The 24683-nt window shown below is 43.1% G+C and overlaps 1 protein-coding gene across 3 annotated transcripts in view; it reads right to left on the bottom strand.

Annotated features, from left to right (window-relative positions):
* slc25a34 (solute carrier family 25 member 34) overlaps nucleotides 1–22535 on the bottom strand; it is a 28196-nt gene extending 5661 nt beyond the window's left edge. Inside the window, exons 1-7 of one of the 3 annotated variants that reach the window (XR_011672652.1) lie at nucleotides 22381–22533; nucleotides 17536–18648; nucleotides 12496–12561; nucleotides 8140–8292; nucleotides 7336–7470; nucleotides 7039–7114; nucleotides 1346–1418 (exon numbers count right to left, since the gene is read on the bottom strand). Coding sequence is in view for 2 of the 3 variants with exons in the window: in XM_071382748.1 (XP_071238849.1) it covers nucleotides 6932–7114; nucleotides 7336–7470; nucleotides 8140–8292; nucleotides 12496–12561; nucleotides 17536–18060 (1062 nt within the window). In the remaining variant the exon portion in view is untranslated. Of the gene's footprint in view, nucleotides 1–1345; nucleotides 1419–3863; nucleotides 7115–7335; nucleotides 7977–8139; nucleotides 8293–12495; nucleotides 12562–17535; nucleotides 18649–22380 lie in introns of those variants that run through there. The other 2 variants (XM_071382748.1, XM_071382759.1) reach the window with 2 other exon arrangements.
* Between the last annotated feature and the right edge of the window lie 2148 nt (nucleotides 22536–24683).

Raw genomic sequence — 24683 nt, 5'->3', positions numbered from 1 at the left:
TGTTGTCTGCAAACTTAATGATGGTGTTAGAGTCGTGCTTGGCCATGCAGTCGTGGGTGAACAGGGAGTACAGGAGGGGACTGACCATGCACCCCTGGGGAGCTCCACGCTGATCGCGTGGCAGATGTGTTGCTACCTACCCTCACCACCTGGGGGGCGGCCCGTCAGGAAGTCCAGGATCCAGTTGCAGAGGGAGGTGTTTAGTCCCAGGATTCTTAGCTTAGTGATGAGCTTTGAAGGTACTATGGTGTTGAACGCTGAGCTGTAGTCAATGAATAGCATTCTCACATAAGTGTTCCTTTTGTCCAGGTGGGAAAGGGCAGTGTGGAGTGCAATAGAGATTGCATCATCTGTGGATCTGTTTGGGCGGTATGCAAATTGGAGTGGGTCTTGGGTTTCTGGGATAATGGTTTTGATGTGAGCCATGACCAACCTTTCAATGCCGTTCATGGCTACGGACGTGAGTGCTACGGGTCTGTAGTCATTTCGGCAGGTTGCCTTTGTGTTCTTGGGCACAGGGACTATGGTGGTCTGCTTGAAACATGTTGGTATTACAGACTCAATCATGTTGAAAATGTCAGTGAAGACACCTGCCAGTTGGTCAGCACATGCCCGGAGCACACGTCCTGGTAATCCACCTGGCCCCGCAGCCGTGTGTATGTTGACCTGTTTAAAGGTCTTACTCATGTCGGCTACGGAGAGCGTGATCACACAGTTGTCCGGAACAGCTGATGCTCTCATGCATGCCTCAGTGTTGCTTGTCTCGAAGCGAGCATAGAAGTGATTTAGCTCGTCTGGTAGGCTCGTGTCACTGGGCAGCTCGCGGCTGTGCTTCCCTTTGTAGTCTGTAATAGTTTGCAAGCCCTGCCACATAAGACGAGCGTCGGAGCCAGTGTAGTATGATTCAATCTTAGCCCTGTATTGACGCTTTGCCTGTTTGATGGTTCGTCACAGGGCATAGCAGGATTTCTTGTAAGCTCCGGGTTAGAGTCCCGCACCTTGAAAGCTGCAGCTCTACCCTTTAGCTCAGTGCAAATGTTGCCTGTAATCCATGGCTTCTGGTTGGGGTATGTACGTACAGTCACTGTTGGGACGACGTCCTCGATGCACTTATTGATAAAGCCAGTGACTGATGTGGTGTACTCCTCAATGTCACAAGGTAAAAATCTGTCGTTCTACCCCTGAATAAGGCACTTAACCCACTGTTCCCCGGTAGGCCATCATTGTAAATAAGAATTTGTTCTTAACTGACTTGCCTGACTCACCATTTAATATTTGCTCTAATGTAGACCTATAGTAAGCTTATTTTGACAATATTGGACAAGTAAAAATAATAGTATCTCACCTGGATTCTTGATTGAGTAACTGAAGTCTCATAAGATTATGGAGCGCTGAGATTACACATGCACCAACTAGACCTGAGGAACACACATGCACACAAGTTACTGTCCTCTTCTTCACCATCATCAATAAAGTTCCTCACCATTATTGTATCATCACCACCATAATTTAATGACTTTGATATCAAGCAATTTAAAGCAATATATTTTGTGGCTAACGTTAGCTAGGTGGCTAACGCTAATGTGATAGGTTCTTGGACCATGATAGCCCCGTCGATGTGAATGGGGGCGTGCTCTGCCCTCCTTTTCCTGTAATCCACGATCAGCTCCTTTGTCTTACTGACGTTGAGGGAGAGGTTGTTGTCCTGACACCACACTACCAGGTCTCTGAGCTTCTCCCTATAGGCTGTCTCATCGTCGTCGATAATCAGGCCTGCCACCGCCATGTTGTCGGCACACTTAATAATGGTGTTGGAGTCGTGTGTGGCCATACAATCGTGGGTGAACAGGGAGTACAGGAGGGGACTAAGCATGCACCCCTGAGGGGCCCCCGTGTGGAGGGTCAGTGTAATGGATGTGTTGTCGCCTTCTCTCAACACATGGGGTGGCCCGACAGGATGTCCAGGATCCAGTTGCAGAGGGAGGTGTTTCATCCCAGAGTCCTTAGACTGCTGAACAGTTCATCAAATGGCTACCTGGACTATTTGCATTGACCCCCTTTTTTTGTGCAAACGTTCTTACTTTTTAACTCTGCATTGTTGGGAAAGGGCTCATAAGTAAGCATTTCATGGTAAAGAATGGCATTTTATTTGTCTATTTGGCTGTCTACCACAAACTGACATGCACAGCTTTCTGGGTGAGGTTCTGTCTTCTCATGGGTCCAGCAGGCAGAGTTCTACAGACAGATGTGAGATGAGACTTTTTTCATACCACGGTCAGTAGCCTACAGAGTAATATGAGAAGAGTGCAATTGCTGAACTTATGTAGATATTCCAAACTAAGTGTTTTGATAACTTTCAAGTGTAACAGTTCCATGTAGAATAAACCATCCTTCACCTATGAAGTATGAAAAAAGTGCCATCTCTCCTGCATCTCACATCTGTCTGTAGAACTCTGCCTGCTGGACCCATGTAGAAGCAGTGTTCTGCTAATATAACAATGTGCAAACATTATACCTTCCTGTATGGTGTCCGTATAAGACAGGAGTTCCCTGACATATTTGAAGAATAAACAGGGTCCCTGACTTTATGACCTAAATTATTCTATTTACACTTTGTAGTAAATTTTGACACTAAAGTGGAACCGACAGCGTTTTAACTACTTTGCAGATATGAAACAAACAGACATAACTTAAGTCAAAAGTATAAAATTCCCAATTTATGCTACAAAACCAACTTTATAAGAGGTTTTAAAAACAACATTCCATGACGTACACTAAAGCCTTGTTGGCAGAATAGATGGATGCAGTTCAATGCATTATTAATATAATTCACCAATACATTTCTTGATAGTCCAAAAAATATCGCCATCAGGATATGAATCACAGCTGACCTGGTACATTATTTGCTGCCTCCACTCTTTCAGTTTCCATGACTCAAAATTTTGGACAAAAACAGATGAATGTAACTAAGGCTGGGAATGTCAATACAATCAAACCAGCAAGGGCAATGATCACAAGTCAGTCATAACGTGGCTAACAGGCTAGTGTATCTACACTGCTCAAAAAAATAAAGGGAACACTAAAATAACACATCCTAGATCTGAATGAATGAAATATTCTTATTAAATACTTTTTTCTTTACATAGTTGAATGTGCTGACAACAAAATCACACAAAAATGATCAATGGAAATCAAATTTATCAACCCATGGAGGTCTGGATTTGGAGTCACACTCAAAATTAAAGTGGAAAACCACACTACAGGCTGATCCAACTTTGATGTAATGTCCTTAAAACAAGTCAAAATGAGGCTCAATAGTGTGTGTGGCCTCCACGTGCCTGTATGACCTCCCTACAATGCCTGGGCATGCTCCTGATGAGGTGGCGGATGGTCTCCTGAGGGATCTCCTCCCAGACCTGGACTAAAGCATCCGCCAACTCCTGGACAGTCTGTGGTGCAACGTGGCGTTTGTGGATGGAGCGAGACATGATGTCCCAGATGTGCTCAATTGGATTCAGGTCTGGGGAACGGGCGGGCCAGTCCATAGCATCAATGCCTTCCTCTTGCAGGAACTGCTGACACACTCCAGCCACATGAGGTCTAGCATTGTCTTGCATTAGGAGGAACCCAGGGCCAACCGCACCAGCATATGGTCTCACAAGGGGTCTGAGGATCTCATCTCGGTACCTAATGGCAGTCAGGCTACCTCTGGCGAGCACATGGAGGGCTGTGCGGCCCCCCAAAGAAATGCCACCCCACACCATGACTGACCCACCTCTCATGCTACCATGCTTTATTTTTTTGAGCAGTGTACTTCAGTTCAAGTTATTTTTCATTTCTCTCATCGAATCTTTAGACACACATAAGTCAAGGCATTTTTATTTTCACACATTGCATGGAAAAGACAAACATATAAGTAAAACTGTAGGCTCAATATTATCCAGGTCACTAACCCAGACTAAAAAGCACATATTACATGGACTTGGTGATCTGACCAAACTTAATCTTGTTTCATCAAGAATGGGCCTTCTAGTGCACAGTTTGACTTTTGACCTTAAGGCTTAGTCATGGAGTGAGCCTCATCTTACATATCAACCTTCAACATCACTGTCCAGCAATTTGCAGTGTCTATAAAATCAAGCTGAGATAGATCGAGTTTAAGTCAAGTAATATACACTGAATGTACTAAACATTAGGAACATTTCATGCTTTTTCCATGACATAGACTGACCAGGTGAATCCAGGTGAAAGCTATGATCCATTATTTATGTCACTTGTTAAATCAATTTCAATCAGTCTAGATGAAGGGGAGGAGACAGGTTAAAGAAGGATTTTTAAGCCTTGAGACAAGTGAGACATGGATTGTGCATGTACAGTGGCTTGCGAAAGTATTCACGCCCCTTGGCATTTTTCCTATTTTGTTGCCTTACACCTGGAATTAAAATAGATTATTGGGGGGATTGTATCATTTGATTTACATAACATGCCTACCACTTTGAAGATGCAAAATATTTTTTATTGTGAACAAACAAGAAATAAGACAAAAAAACTGAAAACTTGAGCGTGCATAACTATTCACCCCCCCAAAGTCAATACTTTGTAGAGCCACCTTTTGCAGCAATTACAGCTGCAAGTCTCTTGGGGTATGTCTCTATAAGCCTGGCACATCTAGCCACTGGGATGTTTGTCCATTATTCAAGACAAAACTGCTCCAGCTCCTTTAAGTTGGTGTCACACCCTGATCTGTTTCACCTGTCCTTGTGATTGTCTCCACCCCCTCCAGGTGTCGCTTATTTTCCCTGGTGCATTTATCCTTGTGTTTCCTGTTTCTCTGTGCCAGTTTGTCTTGTATGTTCAAGTCAAACAGCATGTTTGTCCCGTGCGCCTGCTTTTCTATTATCTTTTACTAGTCCTCCCGGTTTTGACCTTTGCCTGTTTTTCTGGACTCCATTCCTGCCTGCCCTGACCTTGAGCCTGCCTGCCATTCTGTACCTCTGTAACTCTGAACTGGTTTTGACCTTTTGCCTATCCATGACCATTTTATTGCCTACCCCTTTTGGATTGTTAATAAACAGCTTGGACTCAAACCATCTGCCTCCTGTGTCTGCATCTGGCCTTATAGTTGGATGGGTTCCACTGGTGTACTGCAATCTTTAAGTCATACCACAGATTCTCAATTGGATTGAGGCCTGGGCTTTGACTAGGCCATTCCAAGACATTTAAATGTTTCCCCTTAAACCACTCTAGTGTTGCTTTAGCAGTATGCTTAGGGTCATTGTCCTGCTGGAAGGTGAACCTCTGTCCCAGTCTCAAATCTCTGGAAGACAAACATGTTTCCCTTCAGAAGTCACATAATTAGTTAAATAACGCCCACCTGTGTCCAATCTAAGTGTCACATGAACTGTCACATGCGCATGTATATAGACACCTGTTCTGACAGGCCCCAGAGTCTGCAACACCAAGCAAGTGGCATTATGAAGACCAAGGAGCTCTCCAAACAGACCAGGGACAAAGTTGTGGAGAAGTACAGATCAGGGTTGGGTTATAAAATAAACTTTGAACATCCCACAGAGCACCATTAAATCCATTATTAAAACATGGAAAGAACATGGCACCACAACAAACCTGCCAAGAGAGGACCGCCCACCAAAACTCACAGCCTAGGCTAGGAAGGCACTAAATCAGAGGGGAAACAAAGAGATGCCAAAGATAAACTTGAAGGAGCTGCAAAGCTCCACAGCGGAGATTGGAGTATCTGTCCATAGGACCACTTTAAGCCGTACACTCCACAGAGCTGGACTTTACGGAAGAGTGGCCAGAAAAAAATAAGCAAACACTTTTGGTGTTCGCCAAAAGGCATGTGGGAGACTCCCCAAACATATGGAAGAACGTACTCTGGTCAGATGAGACTAAAATCTAGCTTTTTAGCCATCAAGGAAACCGCTATGTCTGGCGCAAACTCAACACATCATCACCCCGAGAACAATGAAGCATGGTGGTGGCAGCATCATGCTGTGGGGATGTTTTTCATCCGCAGGTACTGGGAAACTGGTCAGAATGGAAGGAATGATGGATGGCGCTAAATACAAGGAAATTCTTGAGGTAATTGGTTGCACCAGAACTTATTTAGGGGCTTCATAGCAAAGCGGGTGAAGTAATTTTTTCACTTCACCAATTTGGACTATTTTGTGTATGTCCATTACATGAAATCCAAATAAAAATCAATTTAAATACAGATTGTAATGCAACAAAATAGGAAAAACGCCAAGGGGTGAATACTTTTACAAGGCACTGTATGCCATTCAGAGGGTGATTGGACAAAATAAAATATTTAAATGCCTTTGAATGGGGATTGGTAGTAGGTGCTAGGCGCACCGGCTTGAGAGTGTGTCAAGAACTCCAATGCTGCTGGGTTTTTCACACTCAACAGTTTCCAATGTGTATCAAGAATGGTCCACCACCCAAACGGCATCCAGCCAACTTGACACAACTGTGGGAAGCATTGGTGTCAACATGGACCAGCATCCCAGTGGAACATTTTCAACACCTTGTGGAGTCCATGCCCAGATGAATTGAGGCTGTTTTGAGGGCAAAAGGGGGTGCAACTCAATAATGTTTTGCACACTCAGTGTATATCAAGCCATTATGTATCCTTCCTGTTAACCAGTGAGGGAGTGCAAGTCTATTCTGTGGAATTGAGAGCGTCTCCTTCTCCTCGTCTCTCCTTCTCTCAACCAACTTTCCACACTGGCATCACAAAGAGCGTCTACTGCTCGTCTCTACCAACGGACCAGTCATTCATTCAACTCTGTCCACCATATGAGGCTTTTGTCTTAGCTCCGGCTCTGATGAAGACAGCAGGCAAAAACATGTTTTCATTTCAAAATCAACTTCCAGTGTCCTCCAAGATTTGCTGAATATCCTCTTCTCTTCAGCTCTGCTTCTGGATGTCCTGAAAGGCCCGTTGTCTCATCAGGTCCCAGAAGAGCATGCTAAGAACAGTGTGAGGGCACAGGCGGAAGAACACCGGGCCCATACCTTTATACAGCCCCAGAAGACCCTCTGTCCGGCACACCTTCACCAGACAGTCTGAGAAGCCCAGGTACAGACGACCCTAACAGACAGGCAAGAGAGGCAGAGGATAAAGCTGTGAGTTCAATGGCTAAAGAGAGTTACTTTATAAATCTGTGAGTTCAACAGCTAAGAGCCAGAGGTATACAGTATATGGAGAAGGCAAGGTTCTGCTTAGAAACCAAAACCAGGGAATATCAGGGTGAAATAGGCAATTACAATGATGGTGGACAAAGGAAAAGGAGATATTGAAAATAGGCTCACCCTATGACGCTCATCCACTGGCTGGTTGTAGAGGCGTGTGCTGATGACGTCAAACGGAGTCATGGTGATCGTCACGGCGACTCCACTGATACAGGCAGCTGTCAAGGCAACCAGCCAGCTGTTTGGACTGTACCACTACAAGGGCACAGAGAGAGAAATCAACCAACTGTAGAGGTGAAAGATTATTCATATCTTGATCAAATCAAACTTTATTTGTCACGTGTGCCAAATACAACAGGTGTAGACCTTACCGTGAAATGCTTACTTACAAGCCCTTAACCAACAATGCAGTTCAAGAAAGAGTTAAGAAACTATTTACAAAATAAACTAAAGTAACACAATAAAATAACAATAACGAGGCTATATAAAGGGGGTACCGGTACCGGGTCAATGTGCGGGGGTACAGGTTAGTCTAGGTAATTTGTACATGTAGGTAGGGGTAAAGTGACTATGCATAGATAAACAGTAAGTAGCAGCAGTGTAAAAACAAATGGAGAGGGGGGTCAATATAAATGGTCCGGGTGACCATTTGATTAATTGTTCAGCAGTCTTCTGGCTTGGGGGTAGAAGCTGTTAAGGAGCCTTTTGGTCCTAGACTTGGCGTTCCGGTACCGCTTGATGGATACTTGTATGAAATGTACCTTCGAAAATAGTTTTAAACACACTCAAAATCTTTCAATAGTTTTATATACACCATCCTTATCTGCTGATACCGTATGTACAGGTCATTCTGCATGTGTGACACCTGGCTTAATGCAATACACACGACAGCCTGCGAGTGTGATAGATGGTTTCTATAGTTACCTGTAGGCGTGCCACCCATTCCTTGGCGGAGCTGAAGGTGGCCAGTTGGGCGGCTGATCCCACCATCACTCGAGGCACAGCTCCGTTCACACCCCTCCACAGCCCCACCACGCCCTCCCGCCGGTAGATATTGGCGAAGGCACTCGACACACCCTGATTGAGGGAAATTCAGACGAAAAACAAAACATTTTACGAGGGAGAAAAGTTGGAAGTGTCGAGCCAGTCCACCTGAATACAGGTAGCTTTCCTCTTCACTCCATGCAGTTTGGGTTTAGGGTCAACCACTCTACAGAAACAGCATGTTGCCATATCCTATAGATGATCAAGGCAAAGCTGGACAAAGGGGGTGTTGTAGGTGCAGTTTTCCTCAACCTCAGAAAAGCCTTTGACACTGTTAACCACAATGTCCTCCTTTCCAAGCTATCCAACTTCAACATTTCGTCAAGTGCTTTCAAATGGATTGTGTCTTATCTGGCAGGCCAGATGCAATGTGTTTGGATTAACGGTGAACTATCCTCACCAAGGGATTGCACTGTGGGAGTGCCACAGGGGTCAATCCTGAGCCCTTTGTTACTCAGCCTCTATATTAATGACCTTCCATCTGTATTCCAGGGTGTGGATATTCAAATGTACGTGGATGATACAGTTCTATATACGCATTTCTATGCTGATGAAGTGGCAAGCAGTATCATTATAAAAAGTAGCTGAATGGCTCAACCTCTCCTGTCTCACCCTCAATGTGGGAAAAACGGTAGCCATGTACTTCTTCACAAAACTAAACAAACAGGCTTACTCGGACATACTTATTCAAGGACAGAAAAATGTAAACAGTCACCTAGTTTAAATATCTGGGCATTATACTTTGAACTTGTAAAAAACATTAAGATGTCCAGCAAAATCAGATAGTCGTTCAAATTTTCGATACATCAGGTACCAAAATGTATTTACATGCAATGGTCTTCTCCCACCTGTCTTATTGTATCATCAGCTGGTCTCAAGCCAATGAAACATAACTGAAACCCCTTCGATCTCTATATAAACAAGCACTGAAGATCCTGGACAGGAAATCACATCCTTACCATCACTGCAATATTCTCCCCAAGTACAATCTGTTCCATTTCGATAACATGGTTTTTCTCAGGTGTTTGTCTAGTTTGTAAGATTATCAACAATGTTGCCCCCCCACCTCTGAAAGATTTTGGCATATTAAGCTCTGAACAAAACAGCAGAATCACCCGGACATCCACAAGAGGAGTCTGTGTCATTCCTAAAAGAAAACACCTTTGGGCAGTCAGCGTTCTCCACCTCCGGCAATAGGAAACAGAATTCCATCCCCTCTACTTTAAGAAACACTAGTGACTTTAAATCCTTTTCCGTGCAGGTCAAATCATGGATCAAGGCGCATCAATCCTGCACACATTGACTAATTCTTAATGCACTCAAGTCTCCTGAATTTGTTGTATTTTATGTTTCCTGTATTTCTTTGAATCTGTTATCCTACTATACTACTGTATGACTGATGTGCATTTAGCTATGTTTATGTATTCAGTTATGTTTAGTTAGGGACTGCAGACGGAAATTATCTGTGCTTAGCTAACTCTGGTGCGAACATCATATTTCACTGTCTGAAATCTTTAATTGCACATGGTCCCTTTAAAATAAACTACTGCTACTACCATATATAGTGCTTCTCGCTGTTGAATGTGAAAATGTTTTCTTATCGAAATCCCTCCCTGAAGTATGGACATTTTTTTACTATTAAGTTATCAACTCTGCGCTGACATCACTTGTGGATACTTTGCCCACAAATGGCAGTGTGTCAGGGTATTGGACAGCTTCAGCCTATGGAACACAAAGGGATATTGTGACAGCTTTACAATAGCAAACCTACATACAGTTGAAGTCGGAAGTTTACATACACTTAGGTTGGCATCATTAAAACTCGTTTTTCAACCACTCCACAAATTTCTTGTTAACAAACTATAGTTTTGGCAAGTCAGTTAGGACGTCTACTTTGTGCATGACGCAAGTAATTTTTCCAAAAATTGTTTACAGACAGATTATTTCACTTGTAATTCACTGTATCATAATTCCAGTGGGTCAGAAGTTACATACACTAAGTTGACTGTGCCTTTAAACAGCTTGGAAAATTCCAGAAAATTATGTCATGGCTTCAGAAGCTTATGATAGGCTAATTGACATAATTTGAGTCAATTAGAAGTGTACCTGTGGATGTATTTCAAAGCCTACCTTCAAACTCAGTGCCTATTTGCTTGACATCATGGGAAAATCAAAAGAAATCAGCCAAGACCTCAGAAAAAAGATTGTAGACCTCCACAAGTCTGGTTCATCCTTGGGAGCAATTTCCAAATGCCTGAAGGTACCACGTTCATCTGTACAAGCAATAGTACACAAGTATAAACACCATGGGACCACGCAGCCATCATACCGCTCAGGAAGGAGACGCGTTCTGTCTCCTAGAGATGAACGTAATTTGGTGCAAAAAGTGCAAATCAATCCCAGAACAACATCAAAGGACCTTATGAAGATGCTGGAGGAAACAGGTACAAAAGTATCTATATCCACAGTAAAACAAGTCCTATATCGACATAACCTGAAAGGCCGCTCAGCCACTGCTCCATAACCGCCATAAAAAAGCCAGACTACGGTTTGCAACTGCATATGGGAACAAAGATCGTACTTTTTGGAGAAATGACCTCTGGTCTGATGAAACAAAAATAGAACTGTTTGGTCATAATGACCATTGTTATGTTTAGAGGAAAAAGGGGGAGGCTTGCAAGCCGAAGAACACCATCCCAACTGTGAAGCACGGGTTGGCAGCATCATGTTGTGGGGGTGCTTTTCTGCAGGAGGGCACTTAACAAAATAGATGGCATCATGAGGATGGAAAATTATGTGGATATATTGAAGCAACATCTCAAGACATCAGTCAGGAAGTTAAAGCTTGGTCACAAATGGGTCTTCCAAATGGACAATGACCCCAAGCATACTTCCAAAGTTGTGGGAAAATGGCTTAAGGACAACAAAGTCAAGGTATTGGAGTGGCCATCACAAAGCCCTGACCTCAATCCTATAGAAAATTTGTGGGCAGAACTGAAAAAATGTGTGCGAGCAAGGAGGCCTAAAAACCTGACTGTTACACCAGCTCTGTCAGGAGGAATGGGCCAAAATTCACCCAACTTTTTGTGGGAAGCTTGTGGATGGCTACTCGCAACGTTTGGCCCAAGTTAAACAATTTAAAGGCAACGCTACCAAATACTAATTGAGTGTATGTAACCTTCTGACCCACTGGGAATGTGATGAAAGAAATAAAAGCTGAAATAAATCATTCTCTCTACTATTATTCCGACATTTCACATTCTTAAAATAAAGTGGTGATCCTAACTGACATAAGACAGGGAATTTTTACTCGGATAAAATGTCAGGAATTGTGAAAAACTGAGTTTAAATGTATTTGGCTAAGGTGTATGTAAACTTCCGACTTCAACTGTACCTTAGATCTATACATTGGCTTTGATCGTTATTGTAAGGGTGTGAACAGTTTGCCTGATGACCAACACTGAATTATTCCGCTGGTGTTTGTTCACTACGTACTGTACTTCAGTCTGAGACTGCCAACGTTGAAGTCGTTTGTGGCGACATCAAAATGAGGGGTGTTGTACAAAACAAAGTCATCAGCGCTGGGATCATCTCTAACCAATCAGAGTATCAAAGACAATGAAGAATTTTTAAGAAGACGCTTTCTCCACAAGGGTCCTGGCTCTGGCCCAACCCATCGGTTTCTGGGACAAATCAGAACGGTTAAAATGCATTTGCGTTCTAGAAATCATCGTGGAGGTGCTCAGATCCAGACTCATAGCGGCGAAGAAGCTAACGTCCATGGGCGTGGCGTAGCGTTTGGCCGGAAGCAAGGAGTTTGGGTAGCCATGCAAATGAACAGTGCCTTGACAAAATGAGCTCAAAAGGGCCACACTACATCCCTTAACAGGGTTTTAAAAATAAATCCCTGTGCTTGTCTTTATCTTGGTGATTACAGTATCAGTCACAAAGGTCGTGTGTTGTTGTTTCGTTGACACCACTCAACGCCTCTGTTTGCATGTTACTGATTGGCTGGTGGTTGTGAAACGTGTCACTAGGGTTCACACGGATATGGTTAGTTATGCTGGGGGTGGGCTGAGGAAGTAGGGGAGTGAGAGAGGGATGTGAGCCAAAATGATAGAGTGGGATTGGAAACAAAGTGACATATTGATACAACATGAAGGACTGGTGTAGAGCCCGAACAACTAGAGAACACTGGGTCCAACTGTTTCACGCACATGCGCACACACTCCTCACCTGATGGTTGTGCTGGTGACCCACTGCGATGGCCTCGACTGTCTGGGCCTGCAGATGTGTCTTCACCTGTGGAGGAAACATAAGACACTTGCTGCAATGTATTTTATACCAGAGGCGGCTGATGGGAGGAGCTATAGGAGGACAGGCTCATTGGAAGAGAGCTGGAATGGAATACATGGAACGGCATCAAACACATCAAACATATGGAAACCACATGTTTGACTCCGTCCCATTCATTCCATTCCAGCCATAACAGTGAGCCCGTCCTCCAATAGCTCCTCCCACCAGCCTCCGCTGTTGTATACCCATTTTACATACACAGCATTGCAAAGAGAAACGTTGCATTACGCCTCCCCATAATAACAGAGGCACAACCCCGTCACTAAATAGAGACACACTGTTCAGTGGGTACACCTGGTATGAGTTATGTAACATGTGCATGTTTTTTGAGCACTCTGCACACACATGCACACACATGCACACACATGCACACACATCCCTTCAGGATGCTCATGACCTCCATTTCACATATCTCCTTCTCTCTCTCTGAACGACCATTATTCAGCTTACTGAGATGACACTGCACACTGACTGGGTCTAGAAACCTGAGTTGGGCTGTCACAGTACACATGCACAGACACCCGAGTCGGACCCCTCCCTGCGTCTTCTCACACACCGGGTGCAACCAAAAATAGCCTCCCATCTCTTTCTCTTTTAATCTCTCTCGCTCTCTCTTTACTTCATATACTGCCAAAAAGCATAGGAGGGAGTGCTGGGGAGTATTTTGGGTAGTGGTTGGAAGTAGGTACGTGCCGGGTATATTTAGTGACCCAGATTCTCACAAACATATCACCATGCAGATTATATAGTGTTTCCACGATGCTGCTGAGGTCAGATGGCGACATTGAGGTACATTGAGCAACAGATGCAGCCTAGACAACAACAGCAGCCGGAGTATATGAGAGCCACCTTGGGGTACACAAGTTATACAACTGCCTTAACTCATGGAGAAATACACAGCCACTGTAGAAGTCACTGCCCTTCGCAAAGTAGAAACACAACAGATTTGTATTTATAGTACCAACACAAACACGTCAAGTTCTCATAACAGGGAAAATGGCTGGGGCAATATTACTACCCGCACACACAATAAATGAATGATACAAACAAACACTGTCACACTTACGGACAGATCTACACTTATTTTTTTTTCTTTGGGGAGGGAAATGCGTTTTTCTCTGGTTTACATCTGCTCTTCTGTTCATATTGTCCCTAATGGCTTGACTTGCTTTTGATATTACTGTAATAAAGTTAAGAAACGTTTGTGAAGGTTTGGTATGGTGTGGCTATTATTAAGCATTAGCTACTGCGGGCTTATGATATGAAGGCAGTGCGCCCCGGCGCTCCAACTGACTCTGACAGTTGAACTTGAGGTGAGGAAGAATGTTTCAGGCCTGCCAGAGTTACTCCTACAATCTAACAATATAACACTTATCTTTATACAAAATATTCAGATTGGAAATGTACCAATTACACTCCTTCTGTACATCTATATCTGTATAGCAGATATAGATGTAGCCACCTGACATAAAGAAATGCATGTTAGTGTCATAGCATGCCACCGGCATTTCGCTCTCTTTCTGGGGTTAGGACTAAGTTTATCTTCCTTTATTTATATATATACAGTACCAGTCAAAATTTTGGACACACCTACTCATTCCAGGCTTCCTCTTTATTTGTACTATTTTCTACATTGTAGAATAATAGTGAAGACATCAACACTATGAAATAACACATATGGAATCATGTAGGAAGCATAAAAGTGTTAAACAAATCAAAATATATTTTATATTTGAGATTCTTCAAAGTAGCCACCCTTTGCCTTGATGACAGCTTTGCACACTCTTGGCATTCTCTCAACCAGCTTCATGAGGTAGTCACCTGGAGTGCCTTGTTAAAAGTTATTTTGTGGAATTTCTTTCCTTCTTAATGCGTTTAGGCCAATCAGTTGTGTTAAGACAAGGTTCTTCCTTTAAAAGTTGCGGCGTACTGCAGCACAGCCTGCGGGGTGCCGCAGAATTCTATGGCATTATTATTTAAGTGTCAGCCATTGTTGCCAGAATGACGCAATTTACCACAATCTGCCACCATCTACCACAAACGGTCGCGGCATAAGCTCATATCTTTTAAAGGAAGAACCACAGTAGGGGTGGTATAAAAAAGATAGCCCTATTTGGTAAAAGACCAAGTCCATATTATGGCAAGAACAGCTCAAATAAACAAAGAGACACGACAGTCCATCATTACTTTAAGACATGAAGGTCTGTCAATCTGAAAAATGTCAAGAACTTTGAAAGTTGCTTCAAGTGCAGTTGCAAAAACCATCAAGCACTATGATGAAACTGGCTCTCACGAGGACTGCCACAGGGAAGGAAGACCCAGAGTTACCTCTGCTGCAGAGGATAAGTTCATTAGAGTTACTAGCCTCAGAAATTGCAGCCCAAATAAATGCTTCAGAGTTCAAGTAACACACATGTTCAGATGAGACTGCATGAATCAGGCCTTCATGGTTGAATTTCTGCAAAGAAACCCCTACTAAAGGACACCAATAATAAGAAGAGACTTGCTTGGACCAAGAAACATGAATAATGGACATTAGACCGGTGGAAATCTGTCCTTTGCTCTGATGAGTTCAAATTTGAGATTTTTGTTTCCAATCGCTGTGTCTTTGTGAGACGCAGCGTAGGTGATCGGATGATCTCCGCATGTGTGGTTCCCACCTTGAAGCATGGAGGAGGAGGTGTGATGGTGTGGGGGTGCTTTGCTGTTGACATGTTCAGTGATTTATTTAGAATTCAAGGCGCACTTAACCAGCATGGCTACCACAGCATTCTGCAGCGATACGCCATCCCATCTGTTTTGGGCTCAGTGGGACTATCATTTGTTTTTCAACAGGACAATTACCCAACACACCTCCAGGCTGTGTAAGGGCTATTTGACCAAGAAGTAGAGTGATGGACTGCTGCATCAGATGACCTGGCCTCCACAATCACCCGACCTCAACCCAATTGAGATGGTTTGGGATGAGTTGAACAGTTTTTGATTACTACATGATTCCATTTGTGCTATTTAATAGTTTTGATGTCTTCACTATTATTCTACAATGTAGAAAATAGTAATAAAAAGTTTTAAAAAACCTTGAATGAGTACAGTGGACACGTAAGCCTATAGGCCTATGCATGCAATACCCTGATACATTTAGTACTCAAATCTCTGAGAGCTGAACCGTGAGGTGGACAATTATTATTTTAGGAAAGTTGCCTTAAACCAATAATAAATAAAAAACCTTTTTAACCTTTATTTACAAATTCTTATTTACAATGACAGCCTAGGAACAGTGGGTTAACAGCCTTGTTCAGGGGCAGAATGACAGATTTTTACCCTGTCAGTTTGGGGATTCAATCTAGCAACCTTTTGGTTACTGGCCCAACACTCTAACCACTAGGCTACCTGTCGCCCCAAAATAGGCTATAAAGTTTTGCACATGCTACACATCGAAACACAAGGAATATTGTTTTTGTCATTTGTTATAGCTGTTTTTAAGGACACGTAAATGTGGCTCATTTGGCCAACATCCCTCACTTATTGATGGTGCTGGCTGCACCAGGTTGGATCTGAATGCATATGGATGTCGGTAAAATTTCTCAAATGTCCGGTAAAGTGAAATCTTCCCTGTCATGACGTCCGGTGCCAAATTTTCCTGAAGGAAACTATGAAATGGCATATTGTTTATATGAAGACTTTATAATATTCACATGAAAATCTGTCACCAATTGGATGGAAACCTAGTTATAGTATAGACACCCTAAAGACTCTAGCAATTGTCTAGTGTCACTTTGATTACGTTTGCACATCATGGTTCACCAGCAGCCCCAAACATCTAAAGAATAAGCTACCAGCCAAACAAGCTTGTAAGAATTGTACTTATACTCCCCTCCTCATACTCATCTGGAGGTTGAGCATTTTTTTGTCTCTATCTATGTAATTGTATATGTATTTCTGTATATAAAAAAAAAATGGTCCCCATTGGAAATAAGTCCCGACTTCTTTGTGCAATCCTGGTCACTTAAAAATCTTTGTGTCAATATGTATTTTTTTAACTGACAAATCAATCAATCCAAACTGTGCAGCAGACAATTGATGAATGGAAAGAGACGTCTGTTACAAAATACCAAAAAAGTTGAATGACATTCAGAGATTGTCAGGCCAAGCCTTCGATACTGGGTAAGCCGACAAGGTAGGGAGGGATGTGTTGTCTGTTGGTCAAGATTGTCTACTTATTGTGGTGTTGAAAACGCAAAGCGTGATATTGAAGTGCCTGAAGTCGGTATGCTTTGTTTATTGGTTGTGTGGTGCATTCGCACAGAAACCTGTTGGTGGAAAATTTGTTGCAATAATTTTATATAATTATAAATATGACATCAAAATGTTTCAAATCTGATAGCTGATCATTGTCTGCAGCCGGCTCTGATTGTAGTGTAACGAAACAGGTAGGGAGAGTGAGCTCGTCTGTGGTGGTCGGCGAACACTCAACCATCTGGCCCGTAGCACTGCGTGGCATCGACTGTCCCACAAAAGCATGCTGTAGTCGATATCCATGTTTATAAACACAGGGTTGCAGTTATTATTATTTTTGGTCGTAAACATTATTTTGAGTTAATTCTATAAGAGGGGATAATATTTTTAATGTTGGGGAGGGGGGTGCATTTTTTTTCATGACACCTTGAGTTGGAACAGTGCCCCCCCAGTAAATGTATATCTGTCCCTTATCATTACACTTCACAAGGTATCCATGCACGGAGTGCTCAAAGAGCATTTGCTGTGAAAATTGGGGCACATACTCCAGGGTGAACACTGTTAATATTGTAAGATCTGTACATGGCAATATGACACCCTAAGTACCCTCCATATCTCCTTACCTCATCCAAAGCTATGCACTATGAGAGCGACAACAATACAACAAAGATGTATGCTACTCACCAGATAGGCAGGAGAGGCGATGAAGGCCCCCAGAGCCCCGGCCACGGCCCCTGACATCAGACTCCCTCCAGGGGCTGCGGTGACCCCCACGGTGTCACAGTAGGAGTAGAAGCCCAGCCTCACGCCGTTCATCAGACCCTGGTACATCAGCCCAGCCGAGAGCCCCTTCTGCAGCCCGCGGAGCCCGTCCGTCCTCCCCACCACCCACAGGGCCTGCAGCACCCCGCGGTAGTGCTGCCGGTAGGACCCCCGCGCCCGCAGCTCTCCCTGCAGCTGCAGCCGTGTCTTTACCACCTCCAGGGGGTTAGTGAACACACAGGCCCCGCAGCACGACAACGCTCCTAAGGCAAAGTCCAGCGGGGGCCACAGGGCCGGAGGCAGTTGAGGCGAGGGGACTGAGGTGGCCCGGGAAAAAGGGGGAACTGGGGATGTCATGGCAGCTGAATGGAGCTGAATGGAGTTGGAGCTGGGAGAGCTGAACGGAGAGTTTGTGGTGGGATCGTTCATGAGCTGGGTACCGGTCATTTCTGAAGGGTGCAGTGTCCAATGGTGCCCTTGGTGATGAGTCTACCCAGGCTATGGAAGGGCTCCTAGGTGGGTGAGAGGGTATGGAGTGTGACGGAGTGTGGGTATGGTGCATCTGATCACGAACGCGTGGTAGGAAACAGTGGGGTCAGAACTGTGTGGCAGGCAGCCTTGTGGTTAAGAGCGTTGGGCCTGTCGAGTCGTTGAAAAATCGGTCAATGTGCCTCTGGGCAAGGCGCTTAACCCTAAGAGCGTCTGCTAAATGACTGAAATGTAAAACTGTACAGCTGACTGTACAGAGTGGTACGATAAGAATTCAGCGATTACTTCCTGCTATGCCTGATATGTCACGTGACCTGTGCTCCTGTCACAGTGCTCCTCTGACATTGGTGCTCAGTGTTTCTGGGATGTTGTCCTGAGATGTCTTATGCCAGTCTCTTCATAAGTAGCTACATGTTGAGGTCCTCAATGTCCTTGAAAGCAAATCATTAGTTGTTTTTTTTCACTGAGCTAACGTGTCGAAATGTGAAATTATCACTGAGGAAGTCCAGCCAAGAGATCTAGCCCAACCCGAGAGCCTGCAGGATTCTGTAAAAGAATAAGGAAATCTTAGATTCTAGATTTCTGTTGCAATTCCTATGAAAAAAAAACATGTTACGAGGAGGGACTACATGTTCTGCTTTGGTTGCTTCTTTTGGTTCCATTTCTTTAGAGAATATGTAACAGGAGAGTAAGGAGGACAGCTGACACTACATTTCTTCCCAACAGAACTCAGTCACATAAGGGCCATTCCACAGTAACAGAATTACGCTGACTCAGATTTTTCACTTAAAAATGTATGCCAAACAAAAAACATTGATTTCAAAGTTTAACAAACCATCCAACTATATGCACAATGACTAATTTTAACAATTTGCACAGAAAACTTTACAAAACACATTTACTGGAAGAACTTTGGTAAAATCGCCGTACAGTCGAGCTCAGTAGAGTACAGTAAAGTATAGTTCAGTACAGTTGAGTACAGTACAATACATTAGAGTACTCAATTCTAGTGTGCTCTACTGTGTACTGCACTGAACTCTACTGTACAGTACAATAGAGGACTGTACTGAACTATACTCATATTTGTTTAAACTTTACTGTACTGTACTGTGCTGTGCAGAACTGTGCTCTCCAAAATTGTGCTCATAGAATATGTTATGATTGGTTCAGATTTGGTCTGGTCCAAATCTGAATCAATCATGGACGTCTATGTTTAAGCCAAATCAAAGACCGTACCAAAAATATAAGTTTGTAGATGTTGAAATCAAGGCCAGGGCTGACTGACCAAATTTCAACAACTTTTCAACATCCATGGACGTCCTGTGTCGGTCAGTGCTCAGTGGGTAAGGATGTTACAAGGCAACTCACAGAAGGCAAATAATTTATCCAAATATAAGTGTTGATATTAGTTGGCAGGGATCTTTACTTCAACATTATTGTGTTTTGATGTATTTCTAATACCTTTAAAGACTTTCTGGTAGATGTTTTTTAAGGCTCATTTTCCATATGTTTGACCTTAAATCAAACCCTTTGCTTATTCCTAATTTTTAGGATAGAAAATGCATTCGGAAAGTATTCAGACCCCTTCCCTTTTTCACATTTCGCTACATTACAGCCTTATTCTAAAATGGATTAAATAAAAATGTTCCTCATCAATCTACACATAATACCCAAGCAAAAACTGTTTTTTGATTTTTTTCTCTCCAAATGTGTTAAAAATAAAAACAAATACTTTATTTACATACAGTAAGTATTCAGACACTTTGTTATGAGACTCGAAATTGAGCTCAGGTACATCCTGTTTCCATTGATCATCCTTAAGATGTTTCTACAACTTGATTGGAGTCCACCTGTGGTAAATTCAATTGATTGGACATGATTTGGAAAGGCACACACCTGTCTATATTAGGTCCCACAGTTGACAGTCCATGTCAGAGCAAAAACCAAGCCATGAGGTTGAAGGAATTGTCAACAGAGCCCCGAGACAGAATTGTGTCGACTCACAGATCCTGGGAAGGGTACCAAAACATTTCTGCAGCATTGAAGGTCCTCAAGAACACAGTGGCCTCCATCATACCTAAATGGAAGTTTGGAATCACCGAGACTCTTCCTAGAGCTGGCCGCCCGGCTAAACTGAGCAATCGGGTGAGAAGGGCCTTGGTCAGGGCCAAGAACACGATGGTCACTCTGACAGAGTTCCTCTATGGAGATGGGAGAACCTTCCAGAAGGACAACCACCTCTGCAGCACTCCACCAATCAGGCCTTTATGGTAGAGTAGCCTTGTCTTAAGTTGGTGATTTGAAGATATACCTCTAGTGGTGTGGGGGCTGTGCTTTGGCAAAGTGGGTGTGGTTATATCCTGCCTGGTTGGCCCTGTCCGGTGGTATCGTCGGACGGGGCCACATTGTCTCCCGACCCCTCCTGTCTCAGCCTCCAGTATTTGTGCTGCAGTAGTTTGTGTCGGGGGGATAGGGTCAGTCTGTTATATCTGGAGTATTTCTCCTGTCTTATCCAGTGTCCTATGTGAATTTAAGTATGCTCCCTCTAATTCTCTCTTTTTCTCTTTCTTTCTCTCTCTCTCTCTCTCGGAGGACCATGCCTCAGGACAACCTGGCCTGATGACTCCTTGCTGTCCCCCGGTCCACCTGGTCGTGCTGCTGCTCCAGTTTCAACTGTTCTGCCTGCGGCTATGGAACTCTGACCTGTTCACCAGACCTGCTACCTTGTCCCGGACCTGCTGTTTTCGACTCTCTCTCTATCGCAATTGCTGTCTCTAACTCTGATTGCTCGGCTATGAAAAACCAACTGACATTTACTCCTGAGGTGCTGACCTGTTGCACCCTCTACAACCACTGTGATTATTATTATTATTTGATCCTGCTGGTCATCTATGAACTTTTGAACATCTTGGCCATATAATCTCAACCCGGCACAGCCAGAAGAGGACTGGCCACCCCTCAGAGCCTGGTTCCTCTCTAGGTTTCTTCCTAGGTTCCTGCCTTTCTAGGGAGTTTTTCCTAGCCACCGTGCTTCTACATCTGCATCGCTTGCTGTTTGGGGTTTTAGGCTGGGTTTCTGTATTGCACTTTGTGACATCGGCTGATGTAAAAAGGGCTTTATAAATACATTTGATTGATTGATTGATAGAGTAGCCAGACGGAAGCCACTCCTCAGTAAAAGGCACATGACAGCCCGCTTGGAGTTCGCCAAAAGGCACCCAAAGGATCTCTCAGACCATGAGAAACATGATTCTCTGGTTTGATGAAACCAAGATTGACCTCTTTGGCCTGAATGCAAAGCGTCCCGTCTGGAGGAAACCTGGCACCATCCCTTCGGTGAAGCATGGTGGTGGTAGCATCATGCTGTGGGGATGTTTTCAGCAACAGGGACTGGGAGAGTAGTCAGGATTGAGGGAAAGATGCCAAGACAACACAGGAGTGGCTTCGTGCCAAGTTTCTGAATGTCTTTGAGTGGCCAAGCCAGAGCCCGGACTTGAACCCGATCGAACATCTCTGAAGAGACCTGAAAATAGCTGTGCAGCGACGCTCCCCATCCAACCTGACAGAGCTTGAGAGGATCTGCAGAGAAGAATGGGAGAAACTCACCAAATACAGGTGTGCCAAGCTTGTAGCGTCATACCCAAGAAGACTCAAGGCTGTAATCACTGCCAAAGGTGCTTCAACAGAGTACTGAGTAAAGGGTCTGAATACTTATGTAAATGTGATATTTCAGTTGTAGATTTTTTTTTATGCATGTGCAAAAATTTCAAAAAACCTGTTTTTGCTTTGTCATTATGGGGTATTGTGTGTAAATTGATGAGGGGGAAAAAAACAACGTAACAAAATGTGGAAAAAGTCAAGGGGTCTGAATACTTTCCGAATGCACTTTATATACGCCTTAATTAAAAAAATATATATATATATAGACTCATAGCTTTCAATTGACACCCAATTTGACATGCTTTTATGAAAGTCACATGTTGGTGCTCATGGGTCCTTTTACATGGAAATAGCCATAACACTCATAAGAACAACCACCCATGCAGTTTGATCACTTTACAACTTATACATAGACAAACACACATCAACTACTAATAAGAGCACACAGATACACATACATACTCTACAATGACAGACATAAGCAGGGATCACAAGTTACAAAACAAGAACTTTGCACCGCTGTAATCAGACTGAAGTCTGAATCCCAGAGTGACTCGGCATAATCTGCACATTCCCACAATGGTCTGAATGTCTGATAACAAATTAAACTAAACTTACTCTTGTTGTGTTGTGGTCTTTTCCTCTCTGCTTCCCCTCCCTGCACAGCCAGACAGCATTAGTAAACATTTGTCCCCAGCAGTCCCATCCATTGTGGAAGTCTCCTCCTACTGCCTTAGGCCAGAGCCAATCAAGACTGAGGCCTGTCCGCCACCTCAACACAACCCCTACTCTGTTCCAACGGAAAGCTCTGCCCCCTGCCTTGGTCCTATGGATTGTCTCTGGGTAAAAGGTTATAGTTTTGAGAACAGAGGTGGAGTGTATAAGGGTGTAACTTAAGGGGAAAAGCACTGCTTTCAAATAGGACTAATCATGTGCTAAGGAAAAAGAGGTTTGTCTGGGATCCACAACAAAGAAAGTGACAAACTTTCTGTCTGTCCCTATTAAAAAAAGGCTGGTATTACCATCATATTCACAGTGGTAGGTTATTATAGTAGCTAAAAAACTGATAAGACAATTACTTCTTCATGAACAAATCACAACACTGGCCTTGAAAATTGGGGACAGCTTCAGTGGGTGTGGATACTCTTATACATTTGTTTTTCTTCAATGGATGGTTAAGTAGTGATTGTAATGGAGGAAGTTAATTCCTGTACTCAAACTGTCTTTTTTAGAACATAGCGTTTTGTTTCAAAATTACTGCCTTCGCCAAGAGCTCATACCAACGTCAGTTTTTCTTGTTTCCAATCCCCCATCCATTTGATTCTTGCTATAACCACAGGGGCCACTGGAGGCCCACATTGTCCCATTTGAGAAAGTTGCCACTACCGCACTGACTCACTAGTAAATCTCTTGAATTTCTTTTCACTATTTTTGCCTTCTCCAAATTTGAGGTACATAATGAAATGTTCAGTTGCTTCTCTTATTCATGATTTAACCTTGGAGTCCTTTATACCATTAGCACATCTGAAATAGGATTTTATCAAAAGTGTGTTAAGATCTGTGTGACAGAATTGAATCGTTATCTCTATAATACAAATGATTTGTAAATCAGAAAAAGATAATCCTGCCACAGCTTCCCTTCATCAGAGGACAACTTTAATTGTAATTTTTTTTACGTAAAAAAAATTGAACATCATTTTAAAATTTAAGCTTATTTACTGCATTTATATACAATTTAAAAAAACGTTTAAATGCCATTTGAATTACAGAAAAAAAATTGCTATTATCACCTTGGCTGCTGTAGGTTCATTCACCTCAGTCGATCTACAAACAAAAACGAAAATATGAAAAATTATTCACACTGACACTTAGCATCAGCGATGAAATGAAAACATATTACATTTTTAGAACTGTGATGGTAGCATTTTTATGCATTTTAATGTAGGCCTATAGATAAGACAGGCCATGTGGAGATGTTCATATTGAGTTTTAAGTTCCTAACTTGTTTGATATTAGTACATATTTTGTCAGGGGACCTCAAATGGGCCCCTGCCCCAAGTTTGGGAACCACTGTACTAACCTCTCCGTCTACTCTGCATGCATAGCAGCCTGCCTCAGCCTCACTACAGTCTGTCTCAGTAAAGCAAAGCTAGAGCGTATTTTTGCACCTGCTGAGGAAGGCTCCGTTAAACCTTATCTTCTTACTTCATCCTTCTAACTGGCTAATACTAGCCAGAGTCCTTCAAAGTTACTGCAATAGAAGTCTCTGCCGGCAGATAGCAACTTGACGGATAGTGCCTTCAAAAAGTATTCACACCCTTTGACTTTTTCCACATTCTGTTGCGTTACTGCGGTCGCCATATTGAGCTGCAGCTACAGTACTCAAGATTCCACTCGTTCGCAGAGGCAGATCAAGAATATACGCGTTCTGAGCTTTGATGAACGCTGGGAGCAATATTTCGATGTTGACTCGTAATTTATTTTCATTGTGTGCATAATATATTTTCTACATGTGTTACTATACTTTTTTTTTTTTTTTTTTACCTAGGTGTCCTATGTAATTATGGCCATACTTGGCATCCCCTCTTGGAACGTACTGTAGTGAAGGGTTTAGGATCTCAACTTTAGGTTCCCCCAAACATTTGACGACCTACAATATTTGCAGTAGGTGAACTCCATCTGTGTCCTTATCTAGCAGCTAACAATCACATGCTTAGCGTGTCAATAACCTACCATTAGAACATTCCACCCGTTGTCTTGGTCCCGCATATCAGGAAATTTACTCCGGAGTCTCGACGTTCCCGTCAGTTGTGTGATGTTTACTACTGCATCAAGGTTATGCCAAGCAGGTCTTTACTGGATGTGTTTATTTATAACCGTTATTTTGTAGATGCAGCATAGCCTGTGATGGCCCAATACCA

Source organism: Salvelinus alpinus, chromosome 2, assembly GCF_045679555.1.
Source record: "Salvelinus alpinus chromosome 2, SLU_Salpinus.1, whole genome shotgun sequence".
NCBI lineage: Eukaryota > Metazoa > Chordata > Actinopteri > Salmoniformes > Salmonidae > Salvelinus > Salvelinus alpinus.
The sequence above is the reverse complement of the archived record's forward strand: the minus strand, read 5'-3'. Positions and strand labels throughout refer to the sequence as shown.